This window comes from Miniopterus natalensis, chromosome 1 (genome assembly GCF_054644295.1).
Source record: "Miniopterus natalensis isolate mMinNat1 chromosome 1, mMinNat1.hap1, whole genome shotgun sequence".
NCBI lineage: Eukaryota > Metazoa > Chordata > Mammalia > Chiroptera > Miniopteridae > Miniopterus > Miniopterus natalensis.
Genome location: NC_142081.1, coordinates 53,945,870 through 53,964,504, shown reverse-complemented (window position 1 = coordinate 53,964,504; position 18,635 = coordinate 53,945,870). Strand labels below are relative to the sequence as shown.

Genomic DNA, 18,635 nt, shown 5'->3' with positions numbered 1-18,635 from the left:
ACTCACAGGGATGGCCCCCATGGATGCCCATGGGGCATGCAGTGAGGATGGCTGCTGCCATGGGTCCTCTGCCATCTCCCTAGACTCAGCCTCCCTCCCTCCCTCCAGCACAGGGAGCCTCCATGGAGGCACTAACCCCAGGGAAGTATCTCTTGCCTATAGAGAGGGTCTTTCAGCAACCTTGTGCCCAAGAGGCAGGTAAGTGGGTGAAGGCACATCCTACTTTACCTTTGCAGCTCCTTCCATCGTCCTGCAGGATATAACCTTTTGGGCATGAACACTGGTAACTCCCTTCTGTATTTTTGCAGATAAAATTGCAGGGTTTGGGAGCCTGGTTGCACTCGTTGAGATCTACGATCAAAGAGATACAGAGTGACTGCCTATCTAAAAAGATGCATAGATACTGAATATCTACAAGGTCTAATAAAGAAGTTTCATTTTGAGAAAAGGAAAAGTAAACTCTGTGTAGTCTTTGGTCCTTGTCTTATGTTTTCCTATGAAACTACATAAGCTTTTTACATTGAGGATTTTATTTTTTTGCCATAACCTACAATTTTTGCTCAAGTTAATAAACCATCAGAAATAGAGTGCTTACCTACGCAGGCAGTCCCAGTTATATCTGGAGTGTAGCCGGTTTTACAAATGCAATGATATGATCCTCTGTCATTGATACATTCCCCGTTTTTGCAAACGTCATGGATAACCTTGCACTCATCAATATCTGTCATTTAATGAATAGAAATTAAAATAAGAGAGGGGTTAAAATAGACAACATAGGCACCAAAGGCATTAAAGTTAATGCACAGGGCTCACTTCAGTGTAAGTACTAATAAACTATGTTACTAAATCATGGACCTAAGAAATTAAACCAAAGGGAGGACAGCATACATTTTACATGTAATGGTAATAACTGTATTGAAAGGCAAAGAATAACTTTATCAGGCTGTAGTGGTAAACTAATCGGGTTAGGAGGAAACTTGAAAAATAATTTTCCTTCTAATTTTATACTGTTTTCCTCCTCTGGGTCCGTAGAACAGCCACGTCACCCAGACACATCGCACGCCATCAAGCTCGCCTCCTGCTGACATTCATAAATGAATCACAGCGGCGGATCCTCTGGACAAGGAAATCCCACTTTTTTCCTAATAGTGCATGTCCAAAATAAGAAGAAAAGTTTTTCTTTTCTATTCTTTTTATTGTGTTTAAAGTTAATCCTAAAATACCAAGTTGCATAATGTTAGGAAACTTGGACTAAACTTCACTCCTTTGGTGAGGGAGGCCCAGGGCTCGGAGGGCGATTCCTGACTGGGCTTCATTTTTGCCGCCTTCTAAGGAAGACAGACCCTCACTCACAGCCCTGCCAAGGGAGAAAGGTTCCATCAATATGCACTGTTGAGCACTAAAGCCACTGCAGTCCCATCCTGACCCATTCATTGCCTGTTTAGAAAGTTGAAGAATCCCGCCCTGGCCGGGTGGCTCAGTTGCTCGAGCATCACCCATACACCAAAAGGCTGCGGCTTGGATTCCCAGCCGGGGCGCATACCTAGGTTGCCGTTTTGATCCCCAATCGGGGCATGTGCGGGAGGCAACCGATCCATGTTCCTCTCTCACATCAATGTTTCTCTCTCCCCCACCACCTCAAAATCAATAAAAATATATCCTTGGGTGAGGGTTAAAAATAAATACATAAGCAAAAAGTTGAAAACTCCTTATAATGCAGAGGCAGGGACCCCAGGGCACACAACTTAACCAGGTGGACCAAAGACACTGGCAACATGGCCTTGAATGTCTAAAATAACATAAGGAAGAATTTTTGTCAACCTCACCTATGCAACTCAGCCTAGGTTCATACTGCAGATTCGATAGTTTCATCTGTTTTTCATAAAACAAACAAACATATCCCCTGCAAGTATTTTTGGATCGAGTAAAGTACCTGCTCCGCTGGTCATAAATCAGAACAAAATGAAGTACCTGCTCCATTGGTCATGAATCCTCGGCCGTGGGGGCAGAGCTTTTTGAAAGCCACAGTGCCCTGGAAAGGGCAGATCTCGCAGTGGGGACCCCAGCCTCTCCCCCCGTCACAGCAGCACTCGGACTTGGTGACGGGGTTCCTGTTGCTGGAGCCAATCTGGCACATGTTCTGAAGCACCTCGGTGAAGCAGTACCCTTCCCGGTTGTCTGGAAGGGACATCATGTTGAAAAGACGACGTCAGAAAGTTGTATGAACATAGCAAGGGATCAAAAATTTGGTCAGATATGAAACCCACAAGGGATGTAACACTTTACCCTGGGTGAGAAGGAGCGAGAAGGGAAAGCTGGAAGCTGCAGTAAGAGAGAAAGGATGACATCTGAGGAAACAAATAAGAAATTCAGTGAGTAGGCAGGAAAGCATTGGTCTAGACAAGGCTGCAACTCTGTCCGCTCCCAGAAGTATGGGGGGCGGTCATGCTACAGAGAGAGAAGCAGGGAAACATATGGAAACATCCTGAGCACCAAGGGTTTAAAAAGGCAGCCTAGAGAGAAATTCCAAACGAGTGATTCAGTGACGCAATTAGCAAAGGAAGAGTTGAGCTGCAGGGTGGTGCTAAGCCCAACGGACCATCAGTCATTGAGTCATCTCCAAAATATGAAGATTTTTAACCTTTCCTCAATTTTTGACAATCTCTTTTGTTTCAAACAAGAGATGTGGGTTCCAGGCACCCCAGCGTGGAGGCGGGGGTTCCAGAAGCACCCTGCTGCAGGTACTCACCGAGGCACTCGTCCTGGGTGGGGCTGGCAGTGAAGCCGTCGTTGCACTCACAGGTGTAGCTCCCCAGGGTGTTGAGGCAGCGCCCGTTCTCGCAGATGCCCGGCTTGGTCTGGCACTCATTCTCATCTGTGCCGTGCCATTGAAGGACCAAGAACAAGAGGAGTCATCTCACCACTTTGTACAAGAATGGATTCTTTCTTTTTTTAAGTTTCGTTAGTGCCCTAGCCAGTCTTGCTCAGTGGTTAGAGCGTCAGCCCACAGACCCCTTCAGGGTCCCGGGTTCAATTCTGACCAAGGGCAGGTACCTCGGTTGCAGGCCTGATCCCCAGCCCCAGTCAGGGTGCATGCAGGAGGCAACTGATTGATGTGTCTCTCTCACCTTGATGTTTCTCTCTCTCTCTCTCTCCCACTCTCTCTGAAAAAGCAATGGAAAAAACATCCTCAGTGAGGATAAAAATAAATAAATAATAATAAAAAGTTTCACCAGTGAATACTAGGTAAGCTACTCACAAGGTTCCAAGTCAAAAGGTTTAAGAGCGTTATTTAGAAAAATTCCCTTTCTCACCATCCCCCAGCCATCAAACTCCACTCCAGGGAGTCAACCCTGTTACTAACGTGTCTTCCCAGAGGTGAACTGCACACTTACAGGCAAATACATACGTCTCTGTGTGCGCTCCTCCACCCTTTAAAAACATAATTGATGGCATTTTTATGTACTTAAAACATAGATGATAGCATTGTATGTACACTTACAGGTTTTCACTTAATAAAGTTTAAAACTTTTCATATCCATACATAGAGGATTCTCAACGGATTATATCAAATGAAGGAAAAAAATTTAATTTTAAAATCAACATATTAAAGAAATACTGCAATAGTTCATTAGAATAATATCTGTGATAGTTGTAATGTAAGGGAGTTTGTCTCAACGAATCTTGCAATTCAATATAGATTATGTTTATTGTAATACTTCAACAATGTTATTAAAAAATAAGAAATCAGAATTCAGTTTCCCGGGTTTAGAGAGAAGCATTAAAGTAGCTGGAGACTCTTAGAATTGTCTGATGAAATAATTTGCCTAAACGTATCCCATTGAGAACAGTTCTAAACCCCCGAGGCAGAGGTCTCAAGAAAAGATGCAGAGAGTTGAAGGTGACATCTAGAAAGTATTAAAACAGGTTAAAAATCCCAGTGCCCAGACGAAGTAAATCAAAATCTCAGGGGTGGAACCTGAGCTCTCCACATGACTCCAACGTCCAGCTGAGGATCAGAGTCATGGATCCCAGAAGATCTGGTGTGGGGTCATCACTCCACATACCTTCCCTATGCTTTTAAAGTCTGCTCTTTAATTACTATTTAATTCTGTATCTCACAGAGCAAGGGGACAGTGAGGTCCTTAAGATTCTTGACTGACACGTAAAACATGTTTCCTAATGTCGCTGATTTGTGAAAAGGAAAAGGAGGCATGAGGGAGCTTTCTAGTAATTTTCTCCTGTATTTTTTTTGGTCTAAAGCAGTGGTCAGGATACTTTCTATAGGTAATAGCAGGACTATAGTATTACTACATAATATATAGTAAATGTTTTAGGCTTTGCAGGCCATATGGTCTTTGTTGCAACTGCTCTACTCAGCTCTGCCACTGTGGCACGAAAGCAGCCAGGGGCCATAAGTAAGTGAATGGTTATAGTTAGGTTCCCATGCGACTCTATTTACAAACACAGGTGGTGGGCTAGCAGGCTGGATTTGAACCTCACGCTGTGGCTTGCCAACCCCTAGTCTAAAGGTGTGGTTTTTAATGCTGGATCCACCTGACAGGAACCTGGGGGAGCTTTAAAATACCAGATCCTCCTGAGGAGGGTCCCACTGGGTTAGTGATGTGCCTGGTTCTGAGGGACCTGGCGTCAGGACTCAGTATCAGGGTACTGGTAGCAAAGTTGGGTCAATAGAGAGGCATTCCAGTGCAGTAAACAGAACTGACCCCCAAACAAAGGTTTATAAAAAAGTGAAGGAAAGGAATGGAAAAAACAGCTGATATCCTAATCCTGGCAGCAAAATGGGCCGAGAAAGGAGGCAAAGGCCAGCTCAGAGGGGGAAATGACAGTGCTTTTGGAGTTCATAGATAATGAAGAGGCAAGGGGAAGTTGACAGGAGGTTAAGAGAGACAAAATGGGCCTGGCCAAGAAGAACACAGTGCCCATAAGGACTCAGCCCCAGTCCCTTCTGTCCTTTGTCCCTTGTGACTCACTCCAGCTCCTCCTGCAGGGGATCTCTTACCTACACAGGCTTCCCCGTCAAGTGTCCGCTGATAGCCAGGTCCGCAGATGCATAAGTACGTGCCGATGAGGTTCTTGCATTCCATTTGTTTTTCAGCACAGTCGTGTTTCCCCGCTTCACACTCATCCTCGTCTGGAAAGAATGTGCAACCACAGATTTATAAGAGAAGCTGCATCAATTTCTTACCTTTGACACATAAAACAGTATTAAGTAACCTATTTCCTTTGGCATTGTTGGGCTCTGTGGCCTCCAAAGAATAAGAAGTCTTCTAACCACCTATAAACGTGAAGAAATTGCCCCTAATTAACTGGAAACTTCTTCAAAAGCAGGAAGCAAGATTTTTAATCCTCTCTGATGAATTGAATATCTCCATCTCAACCTCTTCCTATTGAACGTCTTGAACATGGGGAAATGTCTTCTTTATAGCTTCCCATTTGCAGCGCGCCTGGTATGCAACACAGAGTGAACTAAGAAGGATCCACAGCGCAGCCCTCACTCAGCTTGAAGCCTCAAGTGACAATTTACTAGGAAAGGTAGTAACGACATCCTCCTGATGTCCATGGACTGCAGCAGTGTTCCTCAGCTCCCAGCCCTCCTCTGTAGTTGGGAGCTTTGGAGGGGCATCTCCCATCACAGTGTTAGAGCCCCCTGGCCTGGATGACCTTGAACATGGCTATCTCACCTTTGCACATCCTTCTGTCTTCTCTCAGAACATATCCAGCAGGACATTTGCATTCATATGACCCGTAAGTGTTGACACATCGGAAAGCACAGAGCAGAGGATTCTGGGCACACTCGTTTATATCTGCAGCAGAGGTAGCAAGAAAAATAATGGATTATGGACATCAACCACACAAAGGAATCTACTTTTACCAAAAGCTGAAATGCTTCATTGTCATCATAATGGACCAAGCAGTCTCTGGCTCTCAGGGAATTAAAAGATGAGCTGGTTATTTTATAATCGGTATAAGTAGGGTGACCATGCGTCCCGATTCTCCCAGCACAGTCAAGTTTATGCTTGTTGTCCTTGCGTCATTCTGAATTGTTATTTAGATGGATGAGAAATTATAGGTCACCCGATATAGAGGGAGCTTTTCTAAAATTCTGGCTTTGAAGCCTCAAGTGGATCACTAGTCACTCCCAAAATCACATGGAGTGGTGATCAGTTTTACCCCATTCGGCCAAAACAACTGCCACATCAACTGCTGTCAGGACAGAAGCAGACCCCTCTGAGATTGTTAACCACCTCCCTTTCCCCATATAGAAGAGGCTTCTGTGAAATAACAGTGATTTTTATGTCCAAGCAAACAGTGTTCTGAATTATTACACACTTACAGAGATACTTAGTTCCCACTGATGCCCAGGTTAGAGCCTTAAATAGATGGGAATGACTTTACCGTTAGTGGGTCAAAGTGTTTTCTGTAGATTGAAACCATAGTTTGAAACCATCATAATGTGTTTTTGGAAAATCAGGGTTAAAACAGACCATCTTGATTATCATGCTAAGGCCGCTGATGCCAACCGAGATCACCAGTGAGACCCCAGATCATGATGTAATCACAGCCTTGAAAGATCCACCCACAACTTCAACAGTGGGTCTCAATGGGCCCTATCGCTAACGCAGAGCTGGTTTTAATACCAACGTTACCCTTTCCCTTCAACTCCCCTTCATTCTTTTCATGGACCAGTAGTTCTCAACTGAAAAATGCATCAGAATCACCTGGGGGGCTGCGGAGCCCCAGTCTTCGAGCTGCTAATTCAGGAGGTCTGGGGAGAGGCCTAAAAATTTTGAATCCCTAACAAGTTCACAGGTGATGCTGCTGTAGCTGGTCCAGGGACCACCCTTTGAGAACCACTCTTCCAGACACTCCCTCCCTTTTCCTTCTCTCCATTCATTCTTCCAGACACACTGGCAGACACTGAGAGCATACAGTCTCTTCTGCTGTGATGGCTGTAGGATGTTGGTGGTATCTCAGTGTGCAGATGCTTCTATGAACAGAAAAGAAAAAGAAGAGAAGGAAAAGACAGGGAGCATGGTAGATGAAAATAAAAAGAGAAGGGGAAAGTGAAAAATAAGAAAGAAGGTTGTAAACAAGACAGGAGTTGTATCCAAACATCAGCAGGAAGGAGACACCACTAAGAACTCGGCCTAATCTGCAGCATAACTTGTGCCATGAGCCACCTCCATCTTTTTCAGATACTCCCTGCAGAGAGGAGGCCACACGGAGAAGAAATGACGGCATGGCCCATCGGGCCCGGAGGTTCTCTATTCTATACATCCTGAGTGGTATTTCATATTAAGAATTATAATCACCCAACTGCTGCCTCCAAGATCAGGACACGTAACCAACTATCCTGCGTTTAAGAGGCTTACCTTCACAAGTCATCATCGGGCCAGGTTCAAATCCTTCCTCGCAGGTGCATTCGAAACCTCCAATCACATTCTTGCAGGTTCCGTTTCCACAAGGATTGCCCACAGAACATTCATCAGTATCTGCAAGTGACCAGGAGTGCATTCAAAACACGATGAACTGAGGGAAAGTGGGCTTGGACTCGAGTAATACCTTTCATTCTATCAGAATATTTCAACCCATAATGTTCTACTCTATTCTCATTCTGCCCTTGCAGAGAAAGAATGCACATGTCCTATTACCACAGCTTTGCAGCTGTGAAATTTGACTTGCTAAGTGGCAGTGGCGGTGACAGGGACAGTACCTGGGCTTCTGGCCCTCACAGTGCTGTTTTCTGTGAGTTTCTCCAGCCTGCCACTTTATAAAGAAGTAAATCTTCTAGTGGGGATAGATTCTCAAAGGGTTAAAACAGTGCTTCTCTCACAAGTCAAAGGTTTTCACTTATTTAAAGCTGGAAATACATCTCCAGTTTGGCCTTACATTACAGCCCTCTCCAAGAAGCCTTAAACATGATGGACCTTTGCCAGATATAAAGTAGAAGACTAAACTGATGCAAAACAAGAGACCAGGGTTGAGCAAAATTAATACACTGGGTAAAATCAAGATTCAAGTAGATTTTGTTGATTCTGTTGAAACCAGATGGTTTACATTAGCCAGAAGACAGTCTAGAAAGAAATACGTTTAGGGTATGATCTCTCTAAATAACTGTGGAGAGAAAACAAGTTTTACCAAGGAGGTCCAAAATATATACATATGCCTTCCAACCCATCTACCTAGAATCCTCTTTCTGAAACATTTCTTGGGGAAAATACCTTCCTTTGGGGGAAAAATTGAGAAATAAACATTGCATTTTAGCTATGTAAGGCACGGAAAAGTAATGAACTATCATCAGGCTCTATCTTATGCTGGGTTCTGAGTTCAGCGAGTAAAGCAAGAGAAAACGGCAGAGGGACCCTGAGTGGGGAGGCTCACCTCTCGCAGACATAGCAGCACTTACTGGAGATGCCAGAGAGAAAACACTGACAACTTAGCTTTTGTGCTACCATTTCCCTGTAAAGGGTAGTATATCTCCTTCAAGTTGATAAAAATCACAATATCATTGATTTTCAGAGCTATAAGGTCATTAGAAATAAGTTAGTCCATCCGCATAACATTACATCGGGAAGCCTAAAGAACTTGCTTCATGCCCGGCCGGGCGTGGCTCAGCAGTTGAGCATCGACCTAGGATCCAGGAGATCGAGGTTCGATTCCCGGTCAGGGCACATGCCCAGGCTGCAGGCTCAATCCCCAATGACTCCCTCATCATTGTTGTTTCTGTCTGTCTCTCTCTCCCTCTCCTTTCCTCTCTCTGAAATCAATAAAGATATATTAAAAAAGAAAAAGAAAAAAAGAACTTGCTTTAGCTCCCATAGCCATCACTGCAGCTGAAATCCTCACACTCTGATTCCTTGTATGGAAATAACACTTTCTCATGCACACAAACTCATAGCATTTATGCCATTATTAATTCAGGTTTGGATTTCTTAGCTAAACATAGTACTTGGAGTCCACTTGGAATTAGTGTGGATTAAGACGTCAAAGGTGAGCCATAGAAGTCATTCTTTGAAATTTTAATAAGAAGGTTAAAACAAGAGGAATTATACTGTGTACACAGCATTTCATATTACTAAGTATAATAAATCAGGGTAAATTTTGTATTTTACATATGGAAAGAATAAGATTACGACCATCACCTTTTTTTTTTTTAAATTTCAGAAAGACTTTCATTATAATATTGTCCTTTCCACTATCTCTTCAAATGTGTCCAGCATCTGTCTTCCCCATTAGACTTAAGGACCATGTGAGGAAGGACCATGTTGGCTTGGTTCACTGCTGTATCCACAGAGCCTAACAAAGTGCCTGGCACATAGTGGGGCCTCAGCTAGTATTGCTAGAGGAATGACATATAAATGAATGAAACAAAACTTATTTCTGTTCCATCTTGGTACTTATACTTGCTCTTGTGAATGCTATATAGCTTAATTTTTAATTTGTAAAGTCCCAATGGAAGAAACCAATTTATTACTCACCCACACACTCATTATCTTCCAGAATGTAACCAAAGGGACACTCGCAGCGATAGGAGCCATCCGTATTGATGCACTGTCCATGCTTACAGACGTCAGGTTCTTTGCATTCATCCATATCTTAAGCAAAGGAGAGGAAAAATAGTAAATAACAAGGTATTGTTTTTTTAAACACAGAGGTAAATTATAATCATTTCAGTGTTTAACCCATGAAATATTTATCACAATATTGCAAATGCAATACAATAATACAATTGGTACCTAAAGGAGAAGACAAAGGAATAGAGCTTAATTTTTGAAGAAAGATGTGGAGAAATACAAATAACTGGAATTGAGCAAGGAAGAGGCTAGTTGATATTTAGAAATGCTAAGAATCTAGCACAGGCCACTCACCAACTGCTGAATCATCAGGTCCCACGATGATCCCACTTCCATAAGGACAGATCTGGCGGAAGGCCTCTGTGGTGGAGACATACTCGTTAATAGATAGACCAGTGGCAACAGCTACAAGCTCCTCCCCAAGCATTATGTAGTGGCCAAACTGCCACATGCTCTACATATTGGGAAAGAATGAACAAGACAAGCCCCAAAACCAGAGACAGTAAACAAGGCTCCCAGAGCTGCTGTGTCCACTACTTGGGCAGCTCCGATTCATAACATGGTTGAAAGGAAAAGAACTACCTCGCTTCTGAAATAAAATAAATTTAACAAACATTTTAGTTAAACTTAGAGTTAAATTGTCTTATTTTCCCGAAGGTCTATGGTCTTGTTTATCTCATGGCCAATGTGCACCTTGAATGGGCCAAAGAGAAACGCAGATGTAGACGTACCATCGGGCTCAGTGGGGCACAGCTCGCAGGGATCCCCCCAGCCTTCTCCCTTCAAGGCGCAGCAGCATTCCTGCTTGGAGTGATTCCTGGATTTGGGTGATGAACACTTTCCTCCTTCAAACTTCGCGTAACAGTAGCTCATTCGCAGATCTGGAGCACAAATTCAAGAGGCCCTTCAGTTGCTTTCTTACTAAATCATTCATGTAGAATAAATAGTGAATAAGAAACTGGCCATTCTGTTAAATGTGTTCTCTTCTCATAACTAGAGTAATACTCCTTAAGCGATTATAATCATAACTGAGCTGAGCGCTTCCAAGTCATAGGTAACCTCTGTAGTGAGATCTGATGGACAAATCTACATAACTTTCATCATATAATTTCTCATTTTAGCCAGTTCTCCCAAATGACCTGATGTGAATAATACAAATGAACACTGTCACATTTCAAAACTGACATCCTCAGTGACTTCAGGATGGGGACAGCCAGAGATGGAGTCATTCACAAGATCCCTTCACTGGGAGCTCTGCTTACACATGTTTGGGATAACATTTAGCAAGCACACTAGGTGAAGGTAGGCCTCCCAGTTCTAGTACTCACTGTGGTATCACACTATGCTGTTTATTGTGTGTCCCCCAAGCCCTAGAGCCAAACTAAAACCCCGGATTCCAGGCATAGAGCAAATAAAGATGTGGGAATTCTGTGGACTAGTCAGAATACCACACACTGGTCATTTACTGAAGCAGCTACTCATGTGGCTGCTGCCGACAAAATGGATGTGGAGCTTTCTGCAGGGTTTGACACATGAACACACACACAAACAAAAGCTCGTTTAGCTTAACAGAGAGAGGGAAGGTAAAGAGGAGGGCAGGGAGATGAGCGAACGGGAGGGAGAACCATCTTTCAGGCAGTATGTTTCTTTAATATTGATTATTTCTTGGTGACTCCAACATGGAATATGGGACCTAGTTCCTACAGAATTTTCTAACTTTGCTTGACATAATTTTGGCAACTGACTTTTCCATTTCTTATAGCACAAATTGGGTGACTCTAAAAAGTGAGCTCATCCAAGAGCCTGGATGGAGTGTGTTTTCCCTCAAACTTGACTTCCAGAGCCTTGCAAACTCCTCTCGAGTTACATAGAGGCAAAATCTGCAGGTTTTAAGGAAATGCTTTCACATCCATTTTGCACAATTGCCCCTTTTTCATTTTTGATCAGGTCTGCTCTCTCCTGTTGCTGTTTTCCAATTTCCGGTAGTATACTATTATAGCCACCTATGCATTTCTGTTAGGACAATTTTACCAGCTTTTATTTCACAACAAATGAAACAATGTAAGAATAACTGAGTTGCAAAGGTAAAAATATCTGTCTGTCTGTCTGATTTACCAGGCTCTGGTAAATCTAATTCAACTGGCCTCCCCAATGAACTTGTTCAACTTCTTCAACCAACTTTTCCAGATAAATGATCTCCCTAGTTTCTACTTTGATTCCACATCTGTACGGACAGGACCTCACAGGCACCCTTCAGTCAACTACTCTTTGGAAGGTCAAGAGCAGTTAAAAACCAGTCCTGTCCGGCTGCATGTGGCTCAGTGGTTGAGCACTGACCTAGGATCCAGGAGACTGGGGTTCGATTCCCGGTCAGGGCACGTGCTCGGGCTGCGGGCTCGATCCCCAGCAGGAGGCGTGTAGGAGGCAGCCGATCAATGACTCTCTCATTATTGATGTTTCTCTCTCCCTCTCCCTTCCTCTCTCTGAAATCAATAAAGATATACTTAAAAAAATAAAAAGCCAACCCTTGTCCGGCAGCATATCTGCCAGCCAAATGTTTGCTTTGCTGAGAAGCTTCAAGATTTAACAAACTATAGTTTCCTGAAGGACACTTTAAAAAATATATTTTTTAAATTCATTTTTAGAGAGAGGAAGGGAAGGAGAGAGGGGGAGAGGGAGAAAGAGAGCGAGACATCGATGTGAGAGAGAAACATCAATTGGTTGCCTCCCACATGCACCCCAACTAGGGACTGAACCGGAAACCTGAGTATGTGCCCTGACCTGAAATCGAACCCACCACCTTTTGGTGTGTAAGATGACGCTCCAACCAACTGAGCCACACCGGCCAGGACAAGGACACCTTTTAATTGGCTTTATTCTTCAAGTTCATTGTCACACACAGTTTTGTGTTTATTGGTTCTGGTTTTCTTATTTATGCCTACAACTGTCCTAAGACATAATTTAGTGATTACTCACTAGTATGTCTCAATAAATATATTAAAACTTAATTCCTTCCTTTGTCTTCCAGCTTGTAATGTTTCTTTGAAACCTAGACACGTGCATGTTCTAATACTAGTCTGCTAAAATTTTCATTCTCTCTTACTTTTATCACTGGCCCTGTTCCCTAGCCCAGCCTCCCTAACACCACTCCATCGCCCCACCTGCTGAAAAAAAATCTAGGCATTACACAGAGGCTCAAACACATGAAGTTTAGGGTGAGTCAAAGTGACAAATTCCCTTCAATGAACTCTGTAAGTGGGAGCGGTTCATTTACATCTGTGACCTTCAGGTGCCAGGGTCCATCACATTTGTTCCTCCAAAACATTATCTGTAGTTCTGTGGAGTTTTCTCATTTCATGGGCAATGGAAGCCTGATTCCTAATTTGTCATCTTATAAGAAAAACCCAGGTCTTAATTCCCTGGCTACAATAAAATCTGTGCTCTGTGGGAGATTTCCGTTCGCTTGTGGCAATTCTCTAAAATTGTTTTATTAATCAAAGGTGCCTTGCATTGGGAAAGAGAGCTGTGCTTGCCCACACACTTTAACTAGAGCTCGCTGGGATGCCTGTTTACCAGTCCATCTGCAAAGAGCCCTTAATGACCTTTGAAATTTCTTCAGAACGCAACGGTCGCTTTCCCCACTTGCATTCCTCCATTCTGGCTCTGCCTCTTGGAGCTGAGCATGTGGCAGGGCTGCTCACAGGCTGGGCTGATTCTTCCTGCAGCCTTAGTTGCTCTGTGACAGGCCAGTGCAAATTGAATTAATAGCCTCTGAGTTTCCTCTGGCCTGCCACATCGGCAGATTCACACCTGGTTTCTCACTGCTTTCTTTCCAAATTCAGACCAAGCCAAAGGCACACAAAAACCAGGGAGTAGAAGTTAGAATTTATCTGGCTGGTCTGTACCATCCGGACTGAGTATCTGCTTCAATCATGCACCACCCCACCCACAGCCTCGAAATCCACGTGGGCTTCCAATAACTACCTATAAGATCAAACCAAGCAGAGAATTTTCAACTCTCCCCTTTCTCACTTGTAAATACTAGGTGACTAAAATGACTAATGGTAAAGTAAATAAAGTTAATTGATTAGAATCACAACAAGAGTCTATGAAGGACTCAGAAACTGACAAAACTTTGTCACCTGTCCAATAAGACTTGTTGGGCAGGTATTACTATTGTTGTTTAAAAAGATTGAATGTCTTGCCCTAGGCTAAAAATGGCAGGGCTGAGACTTCAAAAACAATTTTTAGACTCTTAAGTGATATCCATTGGCTCCCATTTGGTAATATGGAAGCAACACACACACACACACACACACACACACAACAAGAAAAAACTAAACAAATAAAACAAAAACAACAAAAAGGCACAGGGGCAGGGCTAGAGGGGTGGGGAGAGAACTGTGTGTGTTTGCGTGGGGTGGTTTTTGTCCTGAATTCATCAAACTAGTCTGTGAAAGTGGACAGACACACACAATTGCATCGTTAAGTAAAATCTAAACAGTTTTCAGGGACACGATACACTGTGTTATACTTAAGTGAGGGTTCCCTTTTGATTTTTTTAAAAGTGCACATGTATTACTCCTGCAAACAGATTACGACCTAGCAAGAATCCTGGTCAGTTCAAATTCACTTTTCTGTTTTTCTTAGAAAACTAGTGATGTAAGGGACGGGCACTATGTCCTGGGAACAAATGGATTGACTTGCATTTTTCTGTCTGAAAGCCTAGGTTTGGCCTATATTCATCTGGGTTGCCTCGTCAGAGGAACAGCCTGCGTGGCTGACGGCTGATCCCGCCAGGCTTTGCCACAGTCAGTGGCTCATGGCTGATTCCCAACTCCCTGACCTCCCGGCGTCTATGTTCTTAGGGAGGAGAGACAGGTCTCGGTGCCAGGACAGTTGCTGCACAAGCAACCGTAATGTGATGGATGAGTGTTTAGCCTTAAAAGTAAAGATGAACTTTCTGACATATGGTAGTCATTAGACCTCCGCGAGAATAAAAGCCCTCCATCTTCTCTTCCACAAAGAATCAAAGCTTTGCCATGTTTTAAAACTGGAACCGCGACACATAAACCCAGGGCAATGAGAGCCTGAAGCCGGCAGAGGCACTCACCTTGGCACCGTCTTCCCGTGGAGGACAAGGAGAACCCGTCGGGGCACAGGCACCTGAAGCTGCCTTCGGTGTTGCTGCACGTGCCCAGGGCACAGATCTCTGGCTCTTCAACACACTCATCAATGTCTAAAAGAATTACACGTGTGTGAGAAAGAGTCCAAACACACAGGACATGCCATCAGGTACCAAAAGCCAAATGTGGAAACGCCACGTGCGGCTGACTTTCTAAGTCCCCCCGATCGTGAGGATGCTCCCTGTGCCATAACGCTATGGTGGGACTGCTAGGCTGCGACGATTTTAAAAAATCAGCTTGCACAGTTCTTCTTGGAGAAATGGGATCTGCAACGAGGACTCTCGCATCAGTGCGAATGGCTCAGGGAACCATACACCCTAGTTTGCCAGGGAGAGTCCTTAGCTCACACCTGTTGATCTGGCCTCATTATTAATGGTGCCCACCTCAAAATTGTGTTGGTTTGGTCAATAAATTACACGGTCACCTTCCTTAAAGAAAAAGTAGAGCCCTCTCTTTCCAACAGATTTACCCATCGTTTCCCATTTTAGCCAAAATTTGTCATGTAAAAGAGGTAACTCTTGATTCTGAACCATAGTACTTTTATGGAAATACTTTTTTTCCCAATAAAACACATATCTCTTGCATCTTGGGTTTTTTATTGTCATGTTCATGCAAAGGGTTCTACCCACACAAAAATGTATTCACATTACACAACTTTATTCCCACAAAATCCAACTAAAGGGAAGTGAGAAAATTAACTCCATCTTTGCTCAGTATTGTAAATACCACACGGAAGATATTTTAGAAACATGCGAGGCCAAGTGATTATCTTCCTATACGGTGCAAAGTCGGCCTCTTCATCACCCCACGTTATTATTTGGCATTTATAACTGCATCTTGCTTCCTGTGCTTTATTAACAAATCTGAACTGCTGCTGAAGACTGAGTTATTCCATTCCCACACTCTCTCCACCACAACATTCAACTCTTTCTTAAAAGAAAAGCCAACTTTCATGAAAATGCTCAAACATTTCTTTTTGGTTACTGTTTCTGTCGTTGTTATGCTTCTTTCTCTTAGAGTAGAAATTAACTGTAAATGCTGACTTCCTAAGAGTGGGGACAAAGATTATAGAACGGGCACATTTCTTGACTATTCAGGAAGTTGTTATTTTTTCTATATATTTCCATTCTGTTCATTCTGGGAGAAGTTTACAGTAATCATGGAGTGAATAAAGTCAATCTAAAAGTAAAGTAATGTGTTTAATAATTTGCAGTTAGGCCTAATTATGATCATATGTATCCATGTGTAATATTTTCAGTTGACTGCAATTTAAATTGGATATATAATAAAATTTCTCATTGATATTAAAATGAGATATTAAAAGTGGAGAAATTTCTTACTCATTTTGGATTAGATACAGTCCTGTTCAAAGGTGGGGCCATGGTCTAGGTGACTTCTTAAGAACCCTAATCATTTATAAAATTCTGGCAATTAATGTTCCTCATTTAATGCAATGGCCTATGTATCAAGGAAGGCAATGCTAGAAGGTTTGCTGCGAATTTACTTGTAGTAACACATTTCCACCTCTCTATAGGTCAAAATAATATAGACAAATTATACAGTCACGTGCATCCAACCTTAAATGTGGTCACTTAAATATTTTAATTGGAATCAGAAAGCTATTTTTAGTTGCAAACTAATGGCACTTAAAAACATGTAACCTAAGATATTTTACAAGATCCATAAAAGCACATTGGAAAATAGTCAGGGTCCTATGACCACCCCTATGCACAGAGCAAATAACTACATTAAGGATTAGCATGAGCATTAGATGATCTCGTCTCACCATCTAAGTATGAGGCCGTGAGTTCCATCCTCTGCTCTTGGATTTGCTTTTGATCAAGTATTACAAAGTGAAGACAGCGTCACACCATCACAAAAGCTTTGACTTTGATGATGCCTGAGTAACCAATACTACTTATTTCTAAACACCGATAGCCTCCTACCTTCACACTTGTCATTCTGTAGACTGTATCCAGGTGGACAAATGCATCTGTAGGACCCATCCAAGTTCTGGCAGGTGCCTGGTGCACACTTTCTGGGTTCTAGGGCACATTCATTGATATCTGAGAAGAAAAGATAAAAAGAAGGAACAGGTTTCAGCAGGCATGATTTCCATCGAGCAATTAAAATTCAAAGAAACTGGAATCAAATCAAAGAAATACATAAAACTAATTATTAAAGTCCACAAAACCCTACCATGGAGAAAAATTAACGACTCAATAAAAATAAGCTTTAACAGCTTTTGGGAGGGAGTGTGCAATCTAGCAACCATATTTTATTTGACCTATTACAAATTAAGTATTTCCAGAAAAGTGTGGCATGTAAAAAGTCAATGGATATGAAGATTTTTGAGAGCAGCCAAAAAGTCATATAAGAACTTATTACAAAGTTATCTTGAAAAAATATATAAGAAAAGGGATTACAATTGTTTATAGAACAACTTAATTGTCTAACTCTTTAACAGTTTAACTGTTCTCTGTGAGTACAATTTAATTTTAAAAGATGAGGGGGGCCTGGCCGGGTGCGGCTCAGCGGTTGAGCATCGACCTAGGATCCAGGAGATCTTAGTTCAATTCCTGGTCAGGGCACATGCCAGGTTGCTAGCTCAACCCCTAGTGTGTGGGGGGGTGCAGGAGGCAGCCGATCAATTATGACTTTCTCACCATTGATGTTTCTATCTCTCTCTCTCCCTCTCCCTTCCTCTCTCTGAAATCAATAAAGATATATATTTAAAATAAAAAATAAAATAAAAAATAAAAGATGAGGGGGAAAAAGTGGCATATGTGTTCGTGTGTTGGGGGCAGGATTACTGTAATTCTGCTCTGCTTTTTTCCCTCTAGGTTTCCAGAAGGAAGGACTGTGATAGAGCCTACAAGATTTTTTGAGGGGTCTCTAGGGACATTCTCTGTAGGGTCCTTCTGAGGCAGGACTCACCCACACAGGTTCTTCCATCCGGGGCCACCTCATAGCCTTCGTTGCACTGACACTGGAAGGAACCCACTGTGTTGATGCACTGGCCATTTCTGCAGATGTTCCCATTTCCAGTTGCACATTCATCAACATCTGCCAAAAAAAAAATATCCTTTGATATATCCCAAAGAAAATGTCATAATCCCAGCAATGATCAAAACCTTTAAAGGGAAAAACACTTGTTCTGAATTTCAGTGGCCTTTGCTGGCTCAGCCATAAGAAATTCCAGTGGAAATCTAGACCTGGCTTTGAGTGCCGGTCAAAACCTAACAAGATTACATAATTCTATTAATTAGAGATTGATCATTTATATTAGAACATTATATGAGTTTACCTTAATCTTCCTTTAGGTTTAATTTTAAAGGCAAAACTGAATTACTAATACACAATTACAGCTGAGGGTATTATGAAGTAGTCCCATAATTGAAACGATATGAAATTAGCCTCAAGAACAATACATGTTTGGTTCATTACACTCACTTAGGAATAATGGTACATGTTTTAAGAGGAGGTTTTAATAGATTGAATAATTTACTTCTTTAAAGAGAGGCTAGAGTGAAATGTAGACAAGCAGGTCCACATTACTCATAAATTCTGTAATTTTTGTACAAGAAATCACTTTTGTATGTCTTAAAATGTAATCAATTCGATTATTTTAAAATTTATTTAATTCACAGCATAGTAAACATAAAAAATATAGCTGCTAATAAGCATTCGAATAAAAGTAATGGACTTAGTTACACATGTGACATTTAATTAGCGCATTCTACTTGACAAATACTTTAACCAACTGTCATGCATAAGACGGCGTATATTACAAAGAGATAGCTGGCACCCTGGGAGCAATGCTAGCTACAAAGAACACGTACAACACTGA

At 42.3% G+C, this 18,635-nt stretch overlaps 1 protein-coding gene across 2 annotated transcripts in view; it reads right to left on the bottom strand.

Moving 5' to 3' along the window:
• The window catches only part of FBN1 (fibrillin 1), a 229,393-nt gene that overhangs the window by 15,835 nt on the left and 194,923 nt on the right, over positions 1-18,635 (bottom strand). For both annotated transcript variants that reach the window (XM_016211097.2, XM_087821626.1), the window contains 13 exons: positions 17,723-17,851; positions 16,732-16,851; positions 14,713-14,838; positions 10,331-10,480; positions 9,894-9,959; positions 9,504-9,620; positions 7,398-7,517; positions 5,706-5,828; positions 5,024-5,155; positions 2,750-2,875; positions 1,972-2,178; positions 596-721; positions 229-351 (listed from right to left, as the gene is read on the bottom strand). In XM_016211097.2, coding sequence (XP_016066583.2) covers positions 229-351; positions 596-721; positions 1,972-2,178; positions 2,750-2,875; positions 5,024-5,155; positions 5,706-5,828; positions 7,398-7,517; positions 9,504-9,620; positions 9,894-9,959; positions 10,331-10,480; positions 14,713-14,838; positions 16,732-16,851; positions 17,723-17,851 — 1,665 coding nt within the window. The remainder of the gene's footprint in view (positions 1-228; positions 352-595; positions 722-1,971; positions 2,179-2,749; positions 2,876-5,023; positions 5,156-5,705; positions 5,829-7,397; positions 7,518-9,503; positions 9,621-9,893; positions 9,960-10,330; positions 10,481-14,712; positions 14,839-16,731; positions 16,852-17,722; positions 17,852-18,635) is intronic.